Source organism: Rhinatrema bivittatum, chromosome 2 (assembly GCF_901001135.1).
Source record: "Rhinatrema bivittatum chromosome 2, aRhiBiv1.1, whole genome shotgun sequence".
NCBI classification, from domain to species: Eukaryota; Metazoa; Chordata; class Amphibia; order Gymnophiona; family Rhinatrematidae; genus Rhinatrema; species Rhinatrema bivittatum.
The window spans coordinates 426,840,570-426,857,675 of record NC_042616.1 but is presented as its reverse complement, the minus strand read 5'-3'; the positions used below and the strand labels follow the sequence as shown (position 1 = coordinate 426,857,675).

At 48.1% G+C, this 17,106-nt stretch overlaps 1 protein-coding gene across 1 annotated transcript in view; it reads right to left on the bottom strand.

The window, feature by feature from the left end:
• Window positions 1-17,106, bottom strand: part of MEI1 (meiotic double-stranded break formation protein 1) — an 888,987-nt gene that overhangs the window by 116,350 nt on the left and 755,531 nt on the right. Inside the window, exon 24 of the mRNA XM_029587121.1 lies at window positions 7,744-7,854. Coding sequence (XP_029442981.1) covers window positions 7,744-7,854 — 111 coding nt within the window. The remainder of the gene's footprint in view (window positions 1-7,743; window positions 7,855-17,106) is intronic.

Below are 17,106 nucleotides of genomic sequence, written 5' to 3'. Positions count from 1 at the left end.
GTAGCCAGACCCTTCATGTGTTTGCCTGCTGCCTACATGCTGAACCGCTGGGTACCGTGTCCGCTGGCTGGCCTGTCAGGCTGTCCTCTTTCAGTGCACTCTTTCAACTTGGACTGCCTGGGGCCTGGACTTTCACTCTGCTGGCTGGCCTGTCAGGCTGTCCTCTTTCAGTGCACTCTTTCAACTTGGACTGCCTGGGGCCTGGACTTTCACTCTGCTGGCTGGCCTGGCAGGCTGTCCTCTTTCAGTGCACTCTTTCAACTTGGACTGCCTGGGGCCTGGACTTTCACTCTGCTGGCTGGCCTGTCAGGCTGTCCTCTTTCAGTGCACTCTTTCAACTTGGACTGCCTGGGGCCTGGACTTTCACTCTGCTGGCTGGCCTGTCAGGCTGTCCTCTTTCAGTGCACTCTTTCAACTTGGACTGCCTGGGGCCTGGACTTTCACTCTGCTGGCTGGCCTGTCAGGCTGTCCTCTTTCAGTGCACTCTTTCAACTTGGACTGCCTGGGGCCTATGCCTGTCTACTCATTGTATACTGACCAGCGGTAATCAATGTATTACAGTATCCAAGCTATTGGGGTGCCACTTCCTGTTCCTAGGTAATCATGCTTTGCCTGTACTGATAACACCCACTGCCTGCATATGTGTAAATACTGCTGATGGTGGAGTGATGTAGTCCGGAATTGGATCACTTTGGATCCATTAGCTATCTAGTACTTGCAGATCATGAATATCTAGGAACATAAATTGTATGCTGTACCTGCTGCCATAATACTTGTCTATACCCTGCTGACTGTTGTCACAAATAAATATCCTATTTAACCTGCCACCTATTGTGTCCGTGTCATGTTCCTGATGTGCTGTTGGTGTACCCCCGCCACAACTTGCATGTTGTATCCCACATTGCACCAATACTGAGTGTTCAAACTGGCCCCTGCCTGACGTTCAGTATTACTACCTGTGCATCTCTCTGTCACATACCTTACAGAGTTAAACATAGGGCAGTACCAGACATGTCCCTAACAGTAGTAGACGTATTGTTCCTCAGTACAGGGAATGCATAGTAATGGAGTGTGCTGATGTATGGCAGCACTCCTGATCTGTGAGGAAAGGGGAAGGGGTGGGCAGCTGTGGATTGCAATAGGACTGCTCATGTCATGCACTGATGTCGGTGAGGAGTCCAGACATGGATATCTGACTAGGGTGCAGTATTGTACCTATCTCGGCATTACGCACACCACGTAAGTAAGGTTAACTGATGATAACGTACTAGCCGACGTTGGCTCCTAGGTAGTCTCTCACCTCTGCAGGTAACTGGACGATTTCTTTCACCACTGCTGGGTGACTGACCGAGAGGCTGGCATGCACGACATCCATGATAGTGGTAGCGCAGGCACACTTTCCATTTCCAGGCACCATTGGCATACAATACTGTGTAGGCCTTTCCAGCTGTACATGCTAAGCATGTACTCTGTGCAATCCCATACATCGTTGTACATCCCCACCATGGCAGCATGGTTGTGTTCCAGGAACACCATCGTCTAGGCACGCTTTTAGCATTAAGGTTGTGGGCCCCTGACAAGTGTGGCAGGGGAAGGGTAATGTTGCTATCTGCATGCTGTGTATGACAGCAGTTGCACAGACTGTCAGCAGCCAGCTAAGTGGGCTGTCAGTTGTACGGAGAGGGGAACAATATTAATGCACAATCGCCATAGCTGTGTACAGGGTGCAAGCGGTGTAAGGCATGGTTAACAGCCCTTAAGTGTGTTTAGCGGGTGTCCATGTGCACACTGATGTGGTGACTGCTGTTGTGCAGTCACTGTTACTCACCCATGTAGGATTTTGTGGGTCTGAAAGGTGCAGATATCGCAACAAGGGGTCCCCATCCATAGTGGCACACATCCCTCTGGTGCCATCTCCTAGCTGTGGGGTGTGCATGGCTCCTCCCTTACCTGTTCCAATGGTGGACATGGCCCACCATCTGATGGCCCACACTGTGTGGTCCAGAGTCCTACAGTGTCTTCACATATGTTAGGTCACTACACACACATATGCCAGCCACTCACCAAGGTGGACTGTCCTTGGTGATAGGGCATGTTGATTGGCTAACCAGTACAGGGCAGTCACAGGTATCGGTCAGTAGTGACAGATATTTGTTAGACATAACTGTCCCTCAACAGTACAACAATCATTCACATGCTGCAGCACCCCAGTGGACTTTCCTTCCTACAGGTGTGCAGTTGCGACAGTTACAGGTAAACAATGTTGCTCACACATCATTTTCAGCAGACATTTTACACAGACTGTGTGACCTGTGTCACCATCATGTTATGTAGGCACCTCACACCCATTGTGCCACAAACCCTGTCGTGAAGCTCCTGTACCTGCAAGCCTTTTTGAGGGACATCATGTGGATGGGACGCCTACCCTCCCAACGTACCAATATGGGTGCATCTATGTCACGCGGAGGGACATGTAGGTCCATGTGTGGCCCTTATTCCCTATATGCCTGCACACAGCGCAGTTAGCAGTACTGGTACCACCACTGTGCACCAGCTCCTGTGCACTACATACTTGGGAAGCAAGGGAAAGGGGGTCTCCTACACATATGGCCTGTCAGGCAGTGCCACAGGTCATTCAGCATGTGGAAACAGTAATGTTCTACTGATGATGATGTGTGTGCCACATTGGTTAGCTGTCACCGTCTGACTGACCAGCACACCTGTAGGGAGGGAGGTACACTGGGGTTCTGCAGCATGTGAATGATTGTTGTCCTGTTCTAATTCAGTAGATTATAATGAAGATCTGTATCACTGGGTTTCACACAGTTCTGTATTCATGGCATTACTAAGGACCCTGTTGGTGCACCCATGGAGGACACAATCCATGAATGATGGTTTTCCACTGTACGTGGACATCAGGAAGCTGTCACCTGTCGAACGCTTGCCATACATGGTGTACGGTGTTGCCTCCATGTCCATGGCACTGTGTGGCCTGTGTATGCACCGAGGCAGAGGCCAAGTGCAACACTGAACACTGTGATGGTATTTTTCAACACCCTTAGGCACATCTTGCTTCACTGACACATTCCACCTCATTAACAACAGGTAGCCATGTCAGAACATACAGCATGTACCGTGCAGCCTGTTTAACGTCTGCATACCCAGCTAGTGGAAACCAGGACCATACAACTGTGGTGCAGCAGGTAGCACAATTGTTACGGATGCACATTTGCTTGGCCAAGTGTGCGGTATATGAACACTGTGACCAGCCATGGCAGGGGCTGATGGCACCGTTGGCCCTCCTTATATCCCCTTGTGGAAGATATCGCTGGGTGCAGCCAGCTCACGTGCTGCCAGACGGGTGCACCCTCATAAGGTACAGTACCTGTAGGCTCCAGGTGTACATCTGCATGGGCTCATGCTTGAGGGCCAAAGCAAGAGTGGATGGTGGTGAGGGGGGTGTGTGTGTGTAATGCAGAGCCTAGGTACCACCTGTACACCGAGATGCCATCCTGGTATGGGGTGCTGCAGTGGGCAGCACCATCATTGTCAGATAGTGGCAACACAGCAACCTGTCCCAGTCACACAAGCTGGGGGGGATGGGTTGGCATATCTTGTGGCCAGACTGGGGGGGGAGGCATGGTTATGGTCAGAGCGCAGACCAATCCTCAGCCCAATCGGTCACCTTCCTGCCCTGTGTACCATTATACCGTACAGTATGAGGGCGACAGGCCACTGTATCCTACATACTTTATGAGCCACACATGCTTCCAGTATGAGGAATCCTTTATTTATTGTAATTATGTATTTCAGTTTGTTAGATCCCAACATTCCTGACAATAGTCCCATCATGCTGGTTCACATGACACAGGAGTGCAAAATAAGCTTACACCTGAACAATAGTGCAGAAAAAGCTGTTACATGTAACAGCGGAATATGGAATTTGGAGTAAGAAGGCAACATATGAAAAGGAAAACACGATAAGTATATATAATCACATTGTATGAGGTAGCTAATAGTCATATTTATGGTGAGGTGTGTTGACTGTTCGGAGTTGAATAATAGTGGAGTTATGGCCAAGCCTGCATGAACAGCCATGTCTGGAGTCTCCATAGATGATAGGGTCAGCCATTGGTTTCTCACCCTGCCTGACACGCTGTCCTCCCCATCACATGCCAACAGTCAGGCCATCACCTTTGTAGGCAAAAATGCGTAAGGTGGCTGGGTAGCCCCAGCCCACAGCTCCGTGCAGCCAGCACTGCTGACACTTTCTTCAGGTGAGATGTCATGACGGGAGTATGTCCGGCCTGCATTAAATGGTGGCTGTGTGTCCCAACAGGGGCCATCTATATCATGAGGGGTCTGACAGCATGTGTGTGTGCTGCTTCCAGGAGCATGCATGGCCAGGTAGCTCTTCCTTGCTGCTGAGGTGCACTGTGTTGCTGAGTAACCCCATCAGATAATGTGTGCCATATCTGGAATGACACAGGTGTGTGGTACACCTTGGATGGCAGAAGTGCACTGCACAGCAACCCAGAGTATGTAGCAAGTGCTTAGCCCAATGGCACAGAATAGGTATCACACATACAGCACCTCAGCAGAGGCTTGAGGCAGCGCTTCCCCACCCTATTATGGCCTACATCCTCTGTGGCAGGCCAGCACCCCACACAGTTGTTGGGTGGACACACATAGCAGGTGAAGCACGTAGCAGACTGAAAGGAGCTCTGCACACTAACCTATTTCCTAACCCATCGGTGGGCAAACAGGCCGTCTGGGCAGGGGTCTGCCCCATGCCAACCTTAAAAGTGTGTCTGTATAAGGTGTTGCCGAACCTGGCTGCCCCTGAGTGTGTTGTCATGCCGTCGTGCACGCGCACATGGGGGATCAGGTCTGAGGTCTGGAGCTATAGCCACAGGTATTCCATGGCGAAGAGCCACATTATGGAACACACAGCAAAGCAGGATTATTTGAGCAACCTTGGGGGGGGCATACAGTAGCGCTCCACCACTCTTGTCCAAACATCGGAAGCGGCTCTTCAAAAGGCCGATGGTACGTTCGATGACCATGCGGGTAGCAGTTAAGGACCGATTATAGGCCAGCTGTTGTTCTGTGGCAGGCTGGGGGATCGGGGTCATCAGCCAGGGCCTGCATCCATAGGCTGCGTCTCCTGTAGCAATGACATAGGGAACAGATTACACATACTTATGTTTCTGTCCCATGGATGTATGTGCTCAATACATGCAGTTGAACCGGATGGCACGAGGCAGCCCATTCCTGTTTCCCTACACCTTATGTGTGTGGTGTCAGGATTGCTTTGGCACACAGCTGGTGTGTGGCTATTAGGCGTTATAGCACGTGAAGGGCCCCTAAACAGTGAGATGTATGTCAGCTCTGTGTATGCGGTTGGTGCATTACACCACTGTCCTGACATCCCTGTGTTTAAATCATATGCAGTATGCACTCCAGTCATTGTGTACTGACATATGTGCTCAGGTACACCTTCTCTGTCGGTATGCCTACCCAACAACATACATGGTGTCAACTGGCTGCCCCTCGATGTGCACAACTGAGTAGAGATGTTGATGCAAGGTCTCAGGAACGTCAGGGGCTCACTAACACCTGTGGATGTGAGCTGCTCTTACATGACAGGTCTCAATTCATCTTGCACACTGCCAGTAGCCATGGCTACACCCAATATGTGTAGGCTGTCCACCTGTGCGGTGAGGTGAGCAAGCCATGCCACATACAGGGCGTACTGCATAGTTTGTGCTTGGCAGCCAATGGTACATGGTTGGGTGCCTGAGCCATTACGCCACTTTCAGTAACACGATGTCCCACTCAGGTCTGTTGTGATGGGGACCTGTGACTCCATCACAACAGGCGTCTACATCACCTTTGTGTACCATTACAGAGATGACCCTTGCAAAAATGTTATATGTATGTTAACGTGGATCTTACCTACAAGCCAACCATCCCCATACAGGCCATCTTCGAATTTGCAATACAGAGCTGATTGCCTGAGTACGAAGGCATCGTGCGCTGACCCCGGGAATCTGGACATCACCGAGAGGATCCGCATTCCAGCATCACACACCACTTGCACGTTGAGGGAGTGGAACTGCTTCCTGTTGCGGTAGGCTGCCTCCGTCTCACGGGGTGGAACGATGGCCACATGGGTGCAGTCAATAGCTCCAATGACATTCGGAAAGTGGGCAATGGCATAGAAACCACGCTTGAGGTCCATCAGGTCCTGTCTGTTGCGTGGGAATGCTATGTAGCGAGGCATGCGGTCCATAACAGCTGCAATGACCTGGTGCAGACACCGGGAAAAGGTGCTCTGTGACATGCCACCCACAACAGCTACCGTGGATTGGAAGGAGCCACTTGCTGTGAAATGCAGGGCGGCCAAGAGTTTGGTCAGGCCAGGGATGGCACGGCTCCTTCGGGTTCGGGCCTCAAGGGCACCTCGTATGTCTCCATATAGTTCCATGATGGCACGAGTGCTGAGGCGATATCTGCTGATGACTACATCCTCTGGCATTCCCAGCAATGAGGTTCGTGGCAGATGGATCCTATGCCTGTAACGATGGCGACGTCGACCAACATCCTGGCGTCTGCGTCTGCGTTGGGCCTGGTCAGCCATGGCGTGCACCTGCCCCATACACTGTGAATGTGTGGAGCAGATTCACCTACTAAGAACAGGCCTTTTTATTGGCCAGCTCTACATTTGTAGGTCCATGGGGATTGGTTTGGCAAATTTTCGTTCAACGCGCTAGTAGTGCGCTGCGCGCTGTGCGCCGCGATAGACTGTATCGCATTTGAAAGGGTTGTAGTTATTGGCCGCGTTAGGAGCCGTGCTAACACCGCCGCAGAGTTCGCGCCACGCGATACGTCTGCGCTAACACCGCCGCGGGTTTCGCGCCATGCGGTACATCCTGCCTACTTTACATTTGCCCCGCCCCAACTCCGCCCCCTGAATACATTATTCCATATTTGCATTCGCGAACCGCGATATATGCGTGTTATCGCGGTTCGCGAAATTAGCGCAGGCGGTACAGCCGTATCGCGCGCGGTAACTCTTTGGAAAATGAGGCCCTAATGCTAGGATCATAAAAATCCAACATCAGAGACTTTTATTTTATATGCCCCGAGAAGAGCCTATACATATAATTCCAAATCCTTCTCCAATCCCGCCCCAGGAGTGCATCTACTCGCTGCAGGTAAAGTACACATATACAGTTCCAATGCTCATATTTTTACCCCCAAATTTATTTAGTTCTTGTTTTACTACTGTTTTTACTTGTTCTTTGTTCTATGTAAAGGCTATGCCTATATATACCCTGGTTTTAAGTTATATGTAAACCGACACGATGTGCAAACGGTTGTCGGTATATAAAAGCGTTTAAATAAATAAATAAATAAATAAATAAATAAAACCTGTGGGTTGGTCAGGCAATTTTGTAAAAGTCAATTTCAACAATGTGTTACTTGCAGAAATGGCTTTGAAAATTACTCTCTAAAATTTAAAATGCCTGCATTTGCACTAAATAACATGCATTTTCTTGTGCATCAGGATGTTTTTATATAGCATATTAATTAACGCATGCCATAACTTTTACTACATATGCCCCAGTGGGTTCTCCTTTGCTTTTTTTTTTTTTACCACATAAAAAGAGGGATACTTTTATTGCCACGTCCTCTTATTTTTTCTTCTTTATGACAAACTGCCCACCATCTTATTACCTCGCTTTTGACTACATGGAGTGGTCTGGTGCAGGCTGCAGTACAGAAAGTTAAAGGAAGGCTGAAGAATCTCTGTATTCAACGGTTTGCATTTCCCAGTCAAACTGCTCACTGTATAACAAAAAGAAGGAAAATCATTTCACAGCATATCAGATAGGAAATATCATATAAATCAGTACTTCCCAAATCAGTCCTGGAGGACCCTTGGCCAATCGTGTTTTCAGGATATCCATAATGAATATGCATGAGATAAATCTGCATGCACTGCCTCCACAGCATGCATATTTTATCTCATGCATATTCATTGTAGATATCCTGAAAATCTGACTGGCTATGGGTCCCCCAGGCAGGTTTGTGAACTTCTAATATAAATAAACATGATGGAAAAATATATGCATTTAAAAATATTTTGACAAACAGTTATATTTAAATCTCCACTCAAAGGGGCTGTCCCACTTTATACTACAAAATACCCATTCAACCCCCTTATCACAAATTATCCATAAAACTATTTCTATGGGATACCGATTATTTTCTTTTCTTTTTATCTTTTTCTATTTACCTCACCAATATATGTTTTTATTATTTTTTTAAAACAAAAATTTTTTAAAAGATGGAGGTGGATGTCTCATTCAATGACCCTCTCAATTAACTTCAAATCCATTGAGTTAATGTTGGTCTAGTTCATGTGTTTAATCATTGATATTCCACCCTACCATCCTATTTTTTTATTCAAAATCTAAAAATCCCATTTATTTCTTTTAAATTTATTTCAATGTAGCAAAGTGCTTCCTTAAGTTTTTAAATATATTTTCCCGTCGTTTACTTAGCTTAGTGCTGTATATTATTTCTCTGTTAAATGTCCTCCCAACAAGGCCTTGTTTCGAAATGTCCAAATTTCTTCTTCAGGGGAAATAATGATATGTTCTTCTTCCTTCAAACGTTCTTTTGCACTGCGATGGAATTTTCTCTTTTTCCTTTCCCTTCCTCTTTTATACTCCTCCTACTGCTCCGGTATTCATCGTTCACGATTGAATACTGGAACTGTATCGGCACCTATAGTTCAGCACTGTTTAGACACACAACACAAGTTTGAGGAACTCCGATGGACTGTCATTGAGCAAGTGATGCAATCAATAAGGGGAGGAAACTACGCGGCAAAATTAAACTATCAGGAACAAAGATGGATTTTCAAATTGAATTCAGTAATTCCTAATGGACTTAATGAAGAGCTTGATTGGTTATCGCTGTTCAGTGGTTGAGAAGGAGCGCCTGATTGGTTGTTTCTGGAGCAGTAGGAGGAGTATAAAAGAGGTAGGGATAGGAACAAGAGGAAATTCCGTTGCAGTGCAAAAGAACATTTGAAGAAAGAAGAACATATCATTATTTCCCCTGAAGAAGAAATTTGGACATTTCGAAACAAGGCCTTGTTGGGAGGACGTTTAACAGAGAAATAATATATTTATTTATGTATTTATTTATTTTTAACTTTTATATACCGATGTTCCTGTATAGTATACATATCGCACCGGTTTACAAAGAACTTAACTGTCGCCGAGGGCGGATACAATGAACATGTGAACATGTGGTACAGGAAAAACTGAGAGAACAATGAACATAAGGTACAGTGAACAATGAACATGATCAAACATTGAACGTCTGTTACAGTAGAGATCTACTGAAAATAAAAGAGCCAAAAGGCTATACATGATGACATTTCACAATAAAACTTTAGGGAGCAGGGCCATCGTAATGGGGAGAACTGGGTAACTTATAGATAGGAGGATTAACTAGCTAACGGGCAAGATCAAAGGGACGAGACCAAGCAGAATGCATTAGGAACGAATGGTTTAAAGGTTCATGGAGGGACTGAGAGAAGACTACTAGCAGCGTATTGATCAGCAGCAAAGTTGAGAAACAAATGTAGCCTCTGGCTCCCAGTGTATTTGAAGAGCTGGGAGATGTATAGAGAGCAGGTAATATTAAGAGGGGTTATATTTATTTTATTTATTTATTTATTTAATTTTATATACCGACAGCCGTTTGCACATCGTGCCGGTTTACAAGTAACTTACAACCATAAGATATATAGGCAGAAGCCTTTACAAATAACAGTATGTAACATAAATGCAGTAACAGAGCAAGAAACTAATGCAGAAACAGAGCAAGAAACTAAATAACTTAGGGAGGGAGGGGTAGGGGTAGTCATGACAAAGGGGGGGGCGGGGGGAGGGTGAGGACAGACACATGGGGATAAGATATGTACAAGGTTATAGTAGAAGAGCTAGTCTATAGTTGGACATGACCAATGGGGCCTCGGTGAAAGGATTATCTATCCGCAAAAGCCTGGCTGAAAAACCAAGTTTTCAACTTCTTTTTGAATACCCGGTGGCAGGGTTCTTGGCGGAGGTCTGGAGGGAGTGAGTTCCAAAGGGGAGGACCAGCTGTGGACAGGGCACGCTTCCTTAATGCGGTTTGCACCGGAGGGGTATATATACAGCACTAAGCTAAGTAAATGACAAAGCTAAGTAATATAAAGCTAAGTAATATAAAGTAATATAAAGTAATATAAATATAATATAATATAAATATAAATATAAGTAATATAAAGTAATATAAAGCTAAGTAATATAAAGCTAAGTAACAAAGCTAAGTAATATACAGCACTAAGCTAAGTAAACGACGGGAAAATATATTTTAAAAACTTAAGGAAGCACTTTGCTACATTGAAATAAGTTTAAAAGAAATAAATGCGATTTTTAGATTTTGAATAAAAAAATAGGATGGTAGAGTGGAATGTCAATAATTAAACACATGAACTAGACCAACATTAACTCAATGGATTTGAAGTTAATTGAGAGGGTCATTGAATGAGACATCCACCTCCATCTTTAAAAAAAATGTTTTAAAAAAATAATAAAAACATATATTGGTGAGGTAAATAGAAAAAGAAAAAAAGAAAAGAAAAAAATCGGTATCCCATAGAAATAGCTTTATGGATAATTTGTGATAAGGGGGTTGAATGGGTATTTTGTAGTTTAAAAATATTTTAGCATGAAATTGGAGTGAGAGTCTCTCACCTCTAGTTTCACCAAAATCCATCAATGCTCAGGCTATCTGATAGAAGCATATGGATGGACAGATGGGCATACATAATGATGCTAATAAACACTTTCAATGAATACTAATTCATTGTAATTTCTTATTGACAGGATTTCCTAAATATTATATAGGCCGCAGATGGTACAAAACACAGCTGTTGTGGTCCCAGTCGTGGCAGCCGCGACTAGGCCCTTACCTCCTTGGTCCCAGCCCGTCTCCGAGGGTCTGCGGCCTGTTTTGTGGCATCCCCGCGGGAGGGACGCCACCAAGAAGCCCTGCCTGGTCGCCTTCTCCCTAGGCGCACATGTGCGCGCAATCTGCGCTTATGAAGGCAGTTTCCCGCCACTGGAAGCTCCGCCCTATCCATGATGTCAGATGCCGCGCCCTATGTAAGGCCGCCGCGGAGCCCAGGACTTTGCCTTACAACGGGGTTCCTTGCGGTCCTCTGTTGCTCCATGCCCCGGAGTGTGCTATTGCATTAGCGACTCCGTTCCTGCCTGAGACTTGTTTCACTCCGTGCCCAATTCTTGCTTCTGTTTGGCTTGCTTGCAGTAATCTGTTCTGCTTCAGTTCCAGCTTGGTTCCAGTAGCCAGTCCTGCTTCAGTTCCTGCTTGCTTCAGTCCTAGCCTGCTTCAGTTCCAGCCTGTCTCCTGATCCCTGCCTGCCTGCTCCAGCTCCAGCTTCCATGATCTCCTAAGTCTCAGCGGCCGGGCTCCTATGGGCTCCTCCCGGGGGAGTACCGGCTTCCAGGGTGAATCACCTAAGCCCCAGTGGCTGGGCTCCTACGGGCTCCTCCCGGGGGAGTACTGGCTTCCAGGATGAAGCTCACGACCAGCTCCTGCCTGGTATCCGCCTCCCGACCTGTCACTCACCTGAGACTATAGTACACCTCTCCCCAGTCTCTCACAGGTCGGCCCAAGGGTCCACTAAACAGTTCACTCACAACAACAGCAACCCATTTAATCACTGTGGCAAAAATGTATGTCATATTTGACTAGTGCTTAAGGCTCTTCATTGGCTACTTGTTACATACAAAACTGATTTCAAACTACTCAGGATAATTTTAAAAGGAAAATATAAATGTAATATACTATCGCAGCAATTTTCAAAAGCCCATTTACCTGCATTAATTGCATTTAATGCATGTAAAACCTATTGAAAATTCAATAGCATATATTGAATTTGTTGGAAAGGTGGACCCTTGAGCCAAGACGAGGTTGTCGTTACCACCAGGAGAGGGCCCCTGTTGGTCCTTGTCATCAGGAGGTGGTTCAGGAGAAGAAGACCCAAGTGGACCTTCACCTATACCAGCCCTCGTTCCCCGCAGGTTGAGCCCTTGGGTACCGGGGCCGGCAGGATTTAGGCACAGGTCTCTTAAGGCAAGGAACCAGAAGACAAGTTGGAGCAGTGTCGCATGGGCCAAGGGTCGAGGCAGGCAGTGGACAAGCAGAAACAGGGTCAGGCCAGAGGTTAGGACAGGCAGCGAACAAGCGGAATCAAGAGGCCAGGCAGAAGGTCAGGGCAGGGAGAGATCAAGCAGAGTCCAGATACCAGGTAAGGGTCTAGGCAGACGGAGGTCAAGCAGAGTCAGGCAAAGCAGGGTCAGAACCAGAAGATCAATCTGTAGGGACGAGGAGCAAGGCAGGGACTGGAGGCAAGGAACAGGAATGCTGGAACCAGAAGTCAGGAACAGGAGGCAAGGCAGGAACGCTGGACTCAAGGCAGGGATCAGGAGCGCAGACAATTGGCACTCAAGAATGAGCAGGATCCATTGCTGTGTGTATATATATCCACCCTGCCTGACGACATCTTCGCAGGCCACCGGGAACTTTCCTGCCGCTAACCCTTTAAACTTACTGCAGTGGCATGCGCGTGCCTAGAGATCTGGGTGCGGAGCTCAGCATTGGCAGCATGTGGAGGCGCCACGTGAGCAGGCCACTGCTGTGGCAGTCGGTAGCAGCAGTGGGAGCTGGCGACAGGAGAAGCAGGAACGGACCGCCTGCCCGCCCAGGTGAGGGGGACCCGGTCACTATCTCATGTGGCCGGGGATCTTAACACAATTATTAATTGAAAATTGCTGCATTCCTCAGCGTTCGGTCAGTACAATGCCAATGAGTGGGTTATGCACCTCTGCCAGCAGATGGAGATGGAGCAAAAGCTGTCGTCATGGCCATATAATCCCGCTCCGACATCAGCCCGCCAGTATTCTCTGTCTTCAGCAGATAGTAGACATACATTTCCCTTTGGGGATTGCTTGTGAGTAACAAAAAAAACAACAAAGAAAGAGAATAAAAAAAGAAGAAAGAATTGAAAGGAGATGGCGGAAAGACAAGATGTCTATATGGCACCGCTTGCCTCCTGAGGTGATACCATGTAGTCCCTCCCTCAGTAGAGTGCTCTCAGTCTGGTAGCCTTGAGTAGCATGGACCTGTTGCGGGAGCACTGGGGAGCGCTCCAGATTCTGGGGAGATGTGTGTCCATTGACCATGACGCGACTGCGGAGAGGGGCTCCGTGGAAGCACCGTGGCAGGCAAGGCATGTCCAAGCTTGGGAGGAACTGGATGACCACCGAGCCCTAACCTCTGCCGAACCTGCACACACCAGGAGAGACCCAGCAATGCTTTGCTGGTCTCTGAGGTAGCCCTCTGGCCACTTGATAGCCCTTTCAGACCTGCCACTGGGTAGCGGCAGATGCGGCAGGACGGACAGAGGTTGAGGACAGGCGATGGTACTGGAGCTTGGAACTAGGAACTCAGACGAGAGCTTGGAACTCAGAAGGACTCGGACGAAGACCAGGAACTTGAGACATGACGAAGGCATGGGATAACTTGGAACTCAGACATGAGGTAACTTGGAACTCAGACAAGATGAAGACATGAGGAAACTTGGAACTTGGAACTCAGATGAAACGAGGACAAAGTTAACTTGGAACTCAGTCAATACAAAGACATGAAGTGGCTTGGAACTCAGATGTAGATGAAGATCAGAGGTGGACTCTAGAGAGTCAGGCGAGGATCCGGGTACTCCGATGAGAACTTGGAACTCGGGAAGACTCACATGAAGACTTGGAACTTGGAAGAACTTCAGACAAGGACTCGTAACTCGGAAAGGATGAGACAAGGATTCTTGAAACTTGGAAGGAGTGAGGACCAGGACTAAGGCTCAGGGAAAGGAAGAAATCTGGGCAGTGCTCGAAGACAGCTCCAGCCACCAGGAAAACGGACACCGGATAGGACGGATTTACTCCCAGGGAATGGTCAGCTGGAGATAAGGTCCGGGGCAAGCAAGCTGAACCTGTAACTTAAGGACTGAAGGTACTCTGGGATTAGGACTCGGACATCAAGGCTAGAACGTAAGACATCGGACCCAAAGGAACACTGGTACCTCAGGACATCTAAGCATCAGGACATCTAAGTATCTGGATATCTAAGAGACAAAGGGACGTCAGGACATCAGAAGATGGAGGGATGTCAGGACATCAGGAGATGTGGACATCTGGAGACATGGACATCAGGACAACTCGGAGATGTGGGCATCAGGGCAACTCGGAGACATGGACATCAGGACAACTCAGAGATGTGGACATCAGGACAACTTGGAGACGAGAGGATGGGATCCTTCGAGAGACCAGGACATGAAACGAAGACAACAAGACAAAGATTCAGGAACCATTGGCAAAGACAACGAGGAACAGAGTGCCTTGAAGAAGCGGAGGAGGACATTTTGGAGACTCCTGGACCAAAGGGTTGGAACCGAGGATCCAGGAGCAGTCCAACTCAGGAACTGACTCCTTGCGAAGGCAACGCTGGAATGAAGGAAGGCCCTCTTTATAGGGCTGAAGAGGAAACACCCTGAAACATCAGCAGGAAGAGCCCAGGAAGACAGCCCACAGCTGGCCCTTTAAAAAATGAAGAGAGGCGCGGCCTCGTGCCTAAGGAAGAGGCAGGACCTTGGAGAGCGACGTCCTGCTGCGAAGAAGGAAGAAGCAGGCCTGAGGCGTCGGACGGCTCCTGCCGTGAAGAGGAACTGAAGATTGATGGAGGCTTCCCGGCTGCATGAAGAGGAGCTTCAGAGTGGCCTCCAGGCCACAGAAGAGGATGGGGATGACGTTGGCCTCCAGGCCGCATGGAGAAGGACTTCGTTGGCAGCCTCCAGGCCGTGAAGAGGAGTTGCTTTGGCGGCAGCCTCCAGGCCGCGGAAGGAGAGGCAGCGATGGCTCCCGGGTCGCAGGGGAGGCCTGGTTGGCAGCAGCTCGTGCCGTGAGTAGGGACAGCTTCAGCGGCGGCCTCCTGGCCGCGAAGAGGATAGCAGCGGTGTCCAGGCCGTGAAGAGACGGTGCTGGCAGCAATGTCAGCGCTCTCCTGCCGTGGGAAGTGGCAAAACTGGCAGCGGCCTCCAGGCCGCGAAAGACAGGCATCGGCGGCTTCCAGGCTGCACGGGAACTTTGGTGGTGTTGGGAGACTAGCAGAAGAGGTAAGGGACTTAACAGGACCTAAATTTCAATTAGCAATTGCAGGCTGAGAGTTGCTAGGTGGTGAAGGCTTTAGCTCTTTCCCCATGTAGCTGGGACATATTTCTGTTCTCAGTCAGAGAGAATTTTTTTACTGTACAAAAAAAAAACAGTGAGAGGAAGAAAGAAAGCAGGAGAAAGGGTCTGTTACCTCTGCATTTAACTGTCCGCTCACATGTTTGGGGAGTTTTCTGAGGTGAGGAGGTAGTGCAAGCACGGTGGGTTGAACAGCCGTTTGGCTAGGCCCCACTCTCAGGCTTTTCTCCTTTTGGTGCATATTAGGCCATGAGGTGTTTTTGCATGTTTTTCGCTGCAGGCTGTTGGTGTGCAACTGTGCATCCAGTTGTCACCCAACTTCAACATCCTTTTTGGTGTTGGTACTGCGTATACTTGGGAGCACATTTTTTGTGCTTTTATTTTGGGCGCAGATTTTATGTGTGGATGATCTAGGCATGAGGTTTTGCCATTCTGAACACTTACAACCATGGGGCCCATGGCAAAGAAGCCTAAGCGCTTATCCATTTGTGCAGCATGCCACTTCAGAGCCATTCAGCCAGAGCTTTCTTTAAGCCTGTGTCAGCGCTGCCTGCATGTTCGGGGAGATTTACCTCCTTCTGATTTTGCCGACGATGGTCTATCTCCTCAGTCTGCAGGTAGTGGGACCAAGGGCGGCATGAAGGGGGTGGTCCTCTCCCTTGGTCAATCTATGGACCAAGTCATCTGGAGACACTTGTTCTCAGGATGCCAGCTTCGGGCCTGTGGGGCCAGGAATGGACCTGTCCTCCTTTTTCTGGGTAGAATTCATCCAGAGATTGCAGACATTTCTACAGGGGTGATCTTCTGGGTTGGTAGTGCCTGCTAATGTAAGTCTGTATGCTCAGAGTACTCCTCTGCCTGTCTCCACGGTCAAGCACTGTGGCGCAGCATGGTCTGGCAAGGCTCGAATGCAAGTGGATCAAGGGGAGGAAGGGGAGATTTCTCCCAATTTGTAGCCTTATAGATCTCTTCTCTGTTTCTTTCATAGAAATGAGTTGCTGAGATTGATCTCTCAGACCTTGAAGACCCTCAGAGTAGCTGGTTCTGACTCATTGGGGAGGCAGAAGAAGGATCCCATTTTGGTCACCCTACGCAAGGCTTTTTATTTCTTTCCCCTGCTGGATGCAATCCAGTTGACTGATCTGGAATGGAGTGTGTCAGAGGTGTCCTTTAAAGGAGGATATATCTTGGCGGGTTTATAACCCATGGATCCGCAGGCCAGAAAGCAGTTGCGTTTCCCTAAGGTGGATACCTTGGTGTATTCTGACACGAAACGTACCAATATTCTCTAGAGGGAGGTGCGGCATTGAAGGATGCTCAGGACAGTAAGACTGAGGCTATCCTAAAGCAAGCCTTTGAGGCAGTGACAGTGAACTTACAAATTGCTTCTTGTTGCGCTTTGTTAGCTCGGGCTACCTTGCATCTTTGTCAAGATTCTAGTAGCACCGTGTCCGATCTTGGATCTATGATAAAACCAGGGGGCTGCCTTCTTAACTGATTCACTTAATGCGGCAGGAAGTACCTGTGGCTGCACAACTGGTAGGTGGATACTGTTTCAAAGGCCAATCTTACCAAGCTGCCCTTCAAGGGCTCACTTTTGTTTGGCAGTGAATTAGAAAAACTGGCAAGTAAATGGGGAGAGATTCAGGTCCCTCATTTCCCAGAGGACAAGAAACTTGTTGCCCGATCTTTTCGGGTGGGTTGCTACCCTCGA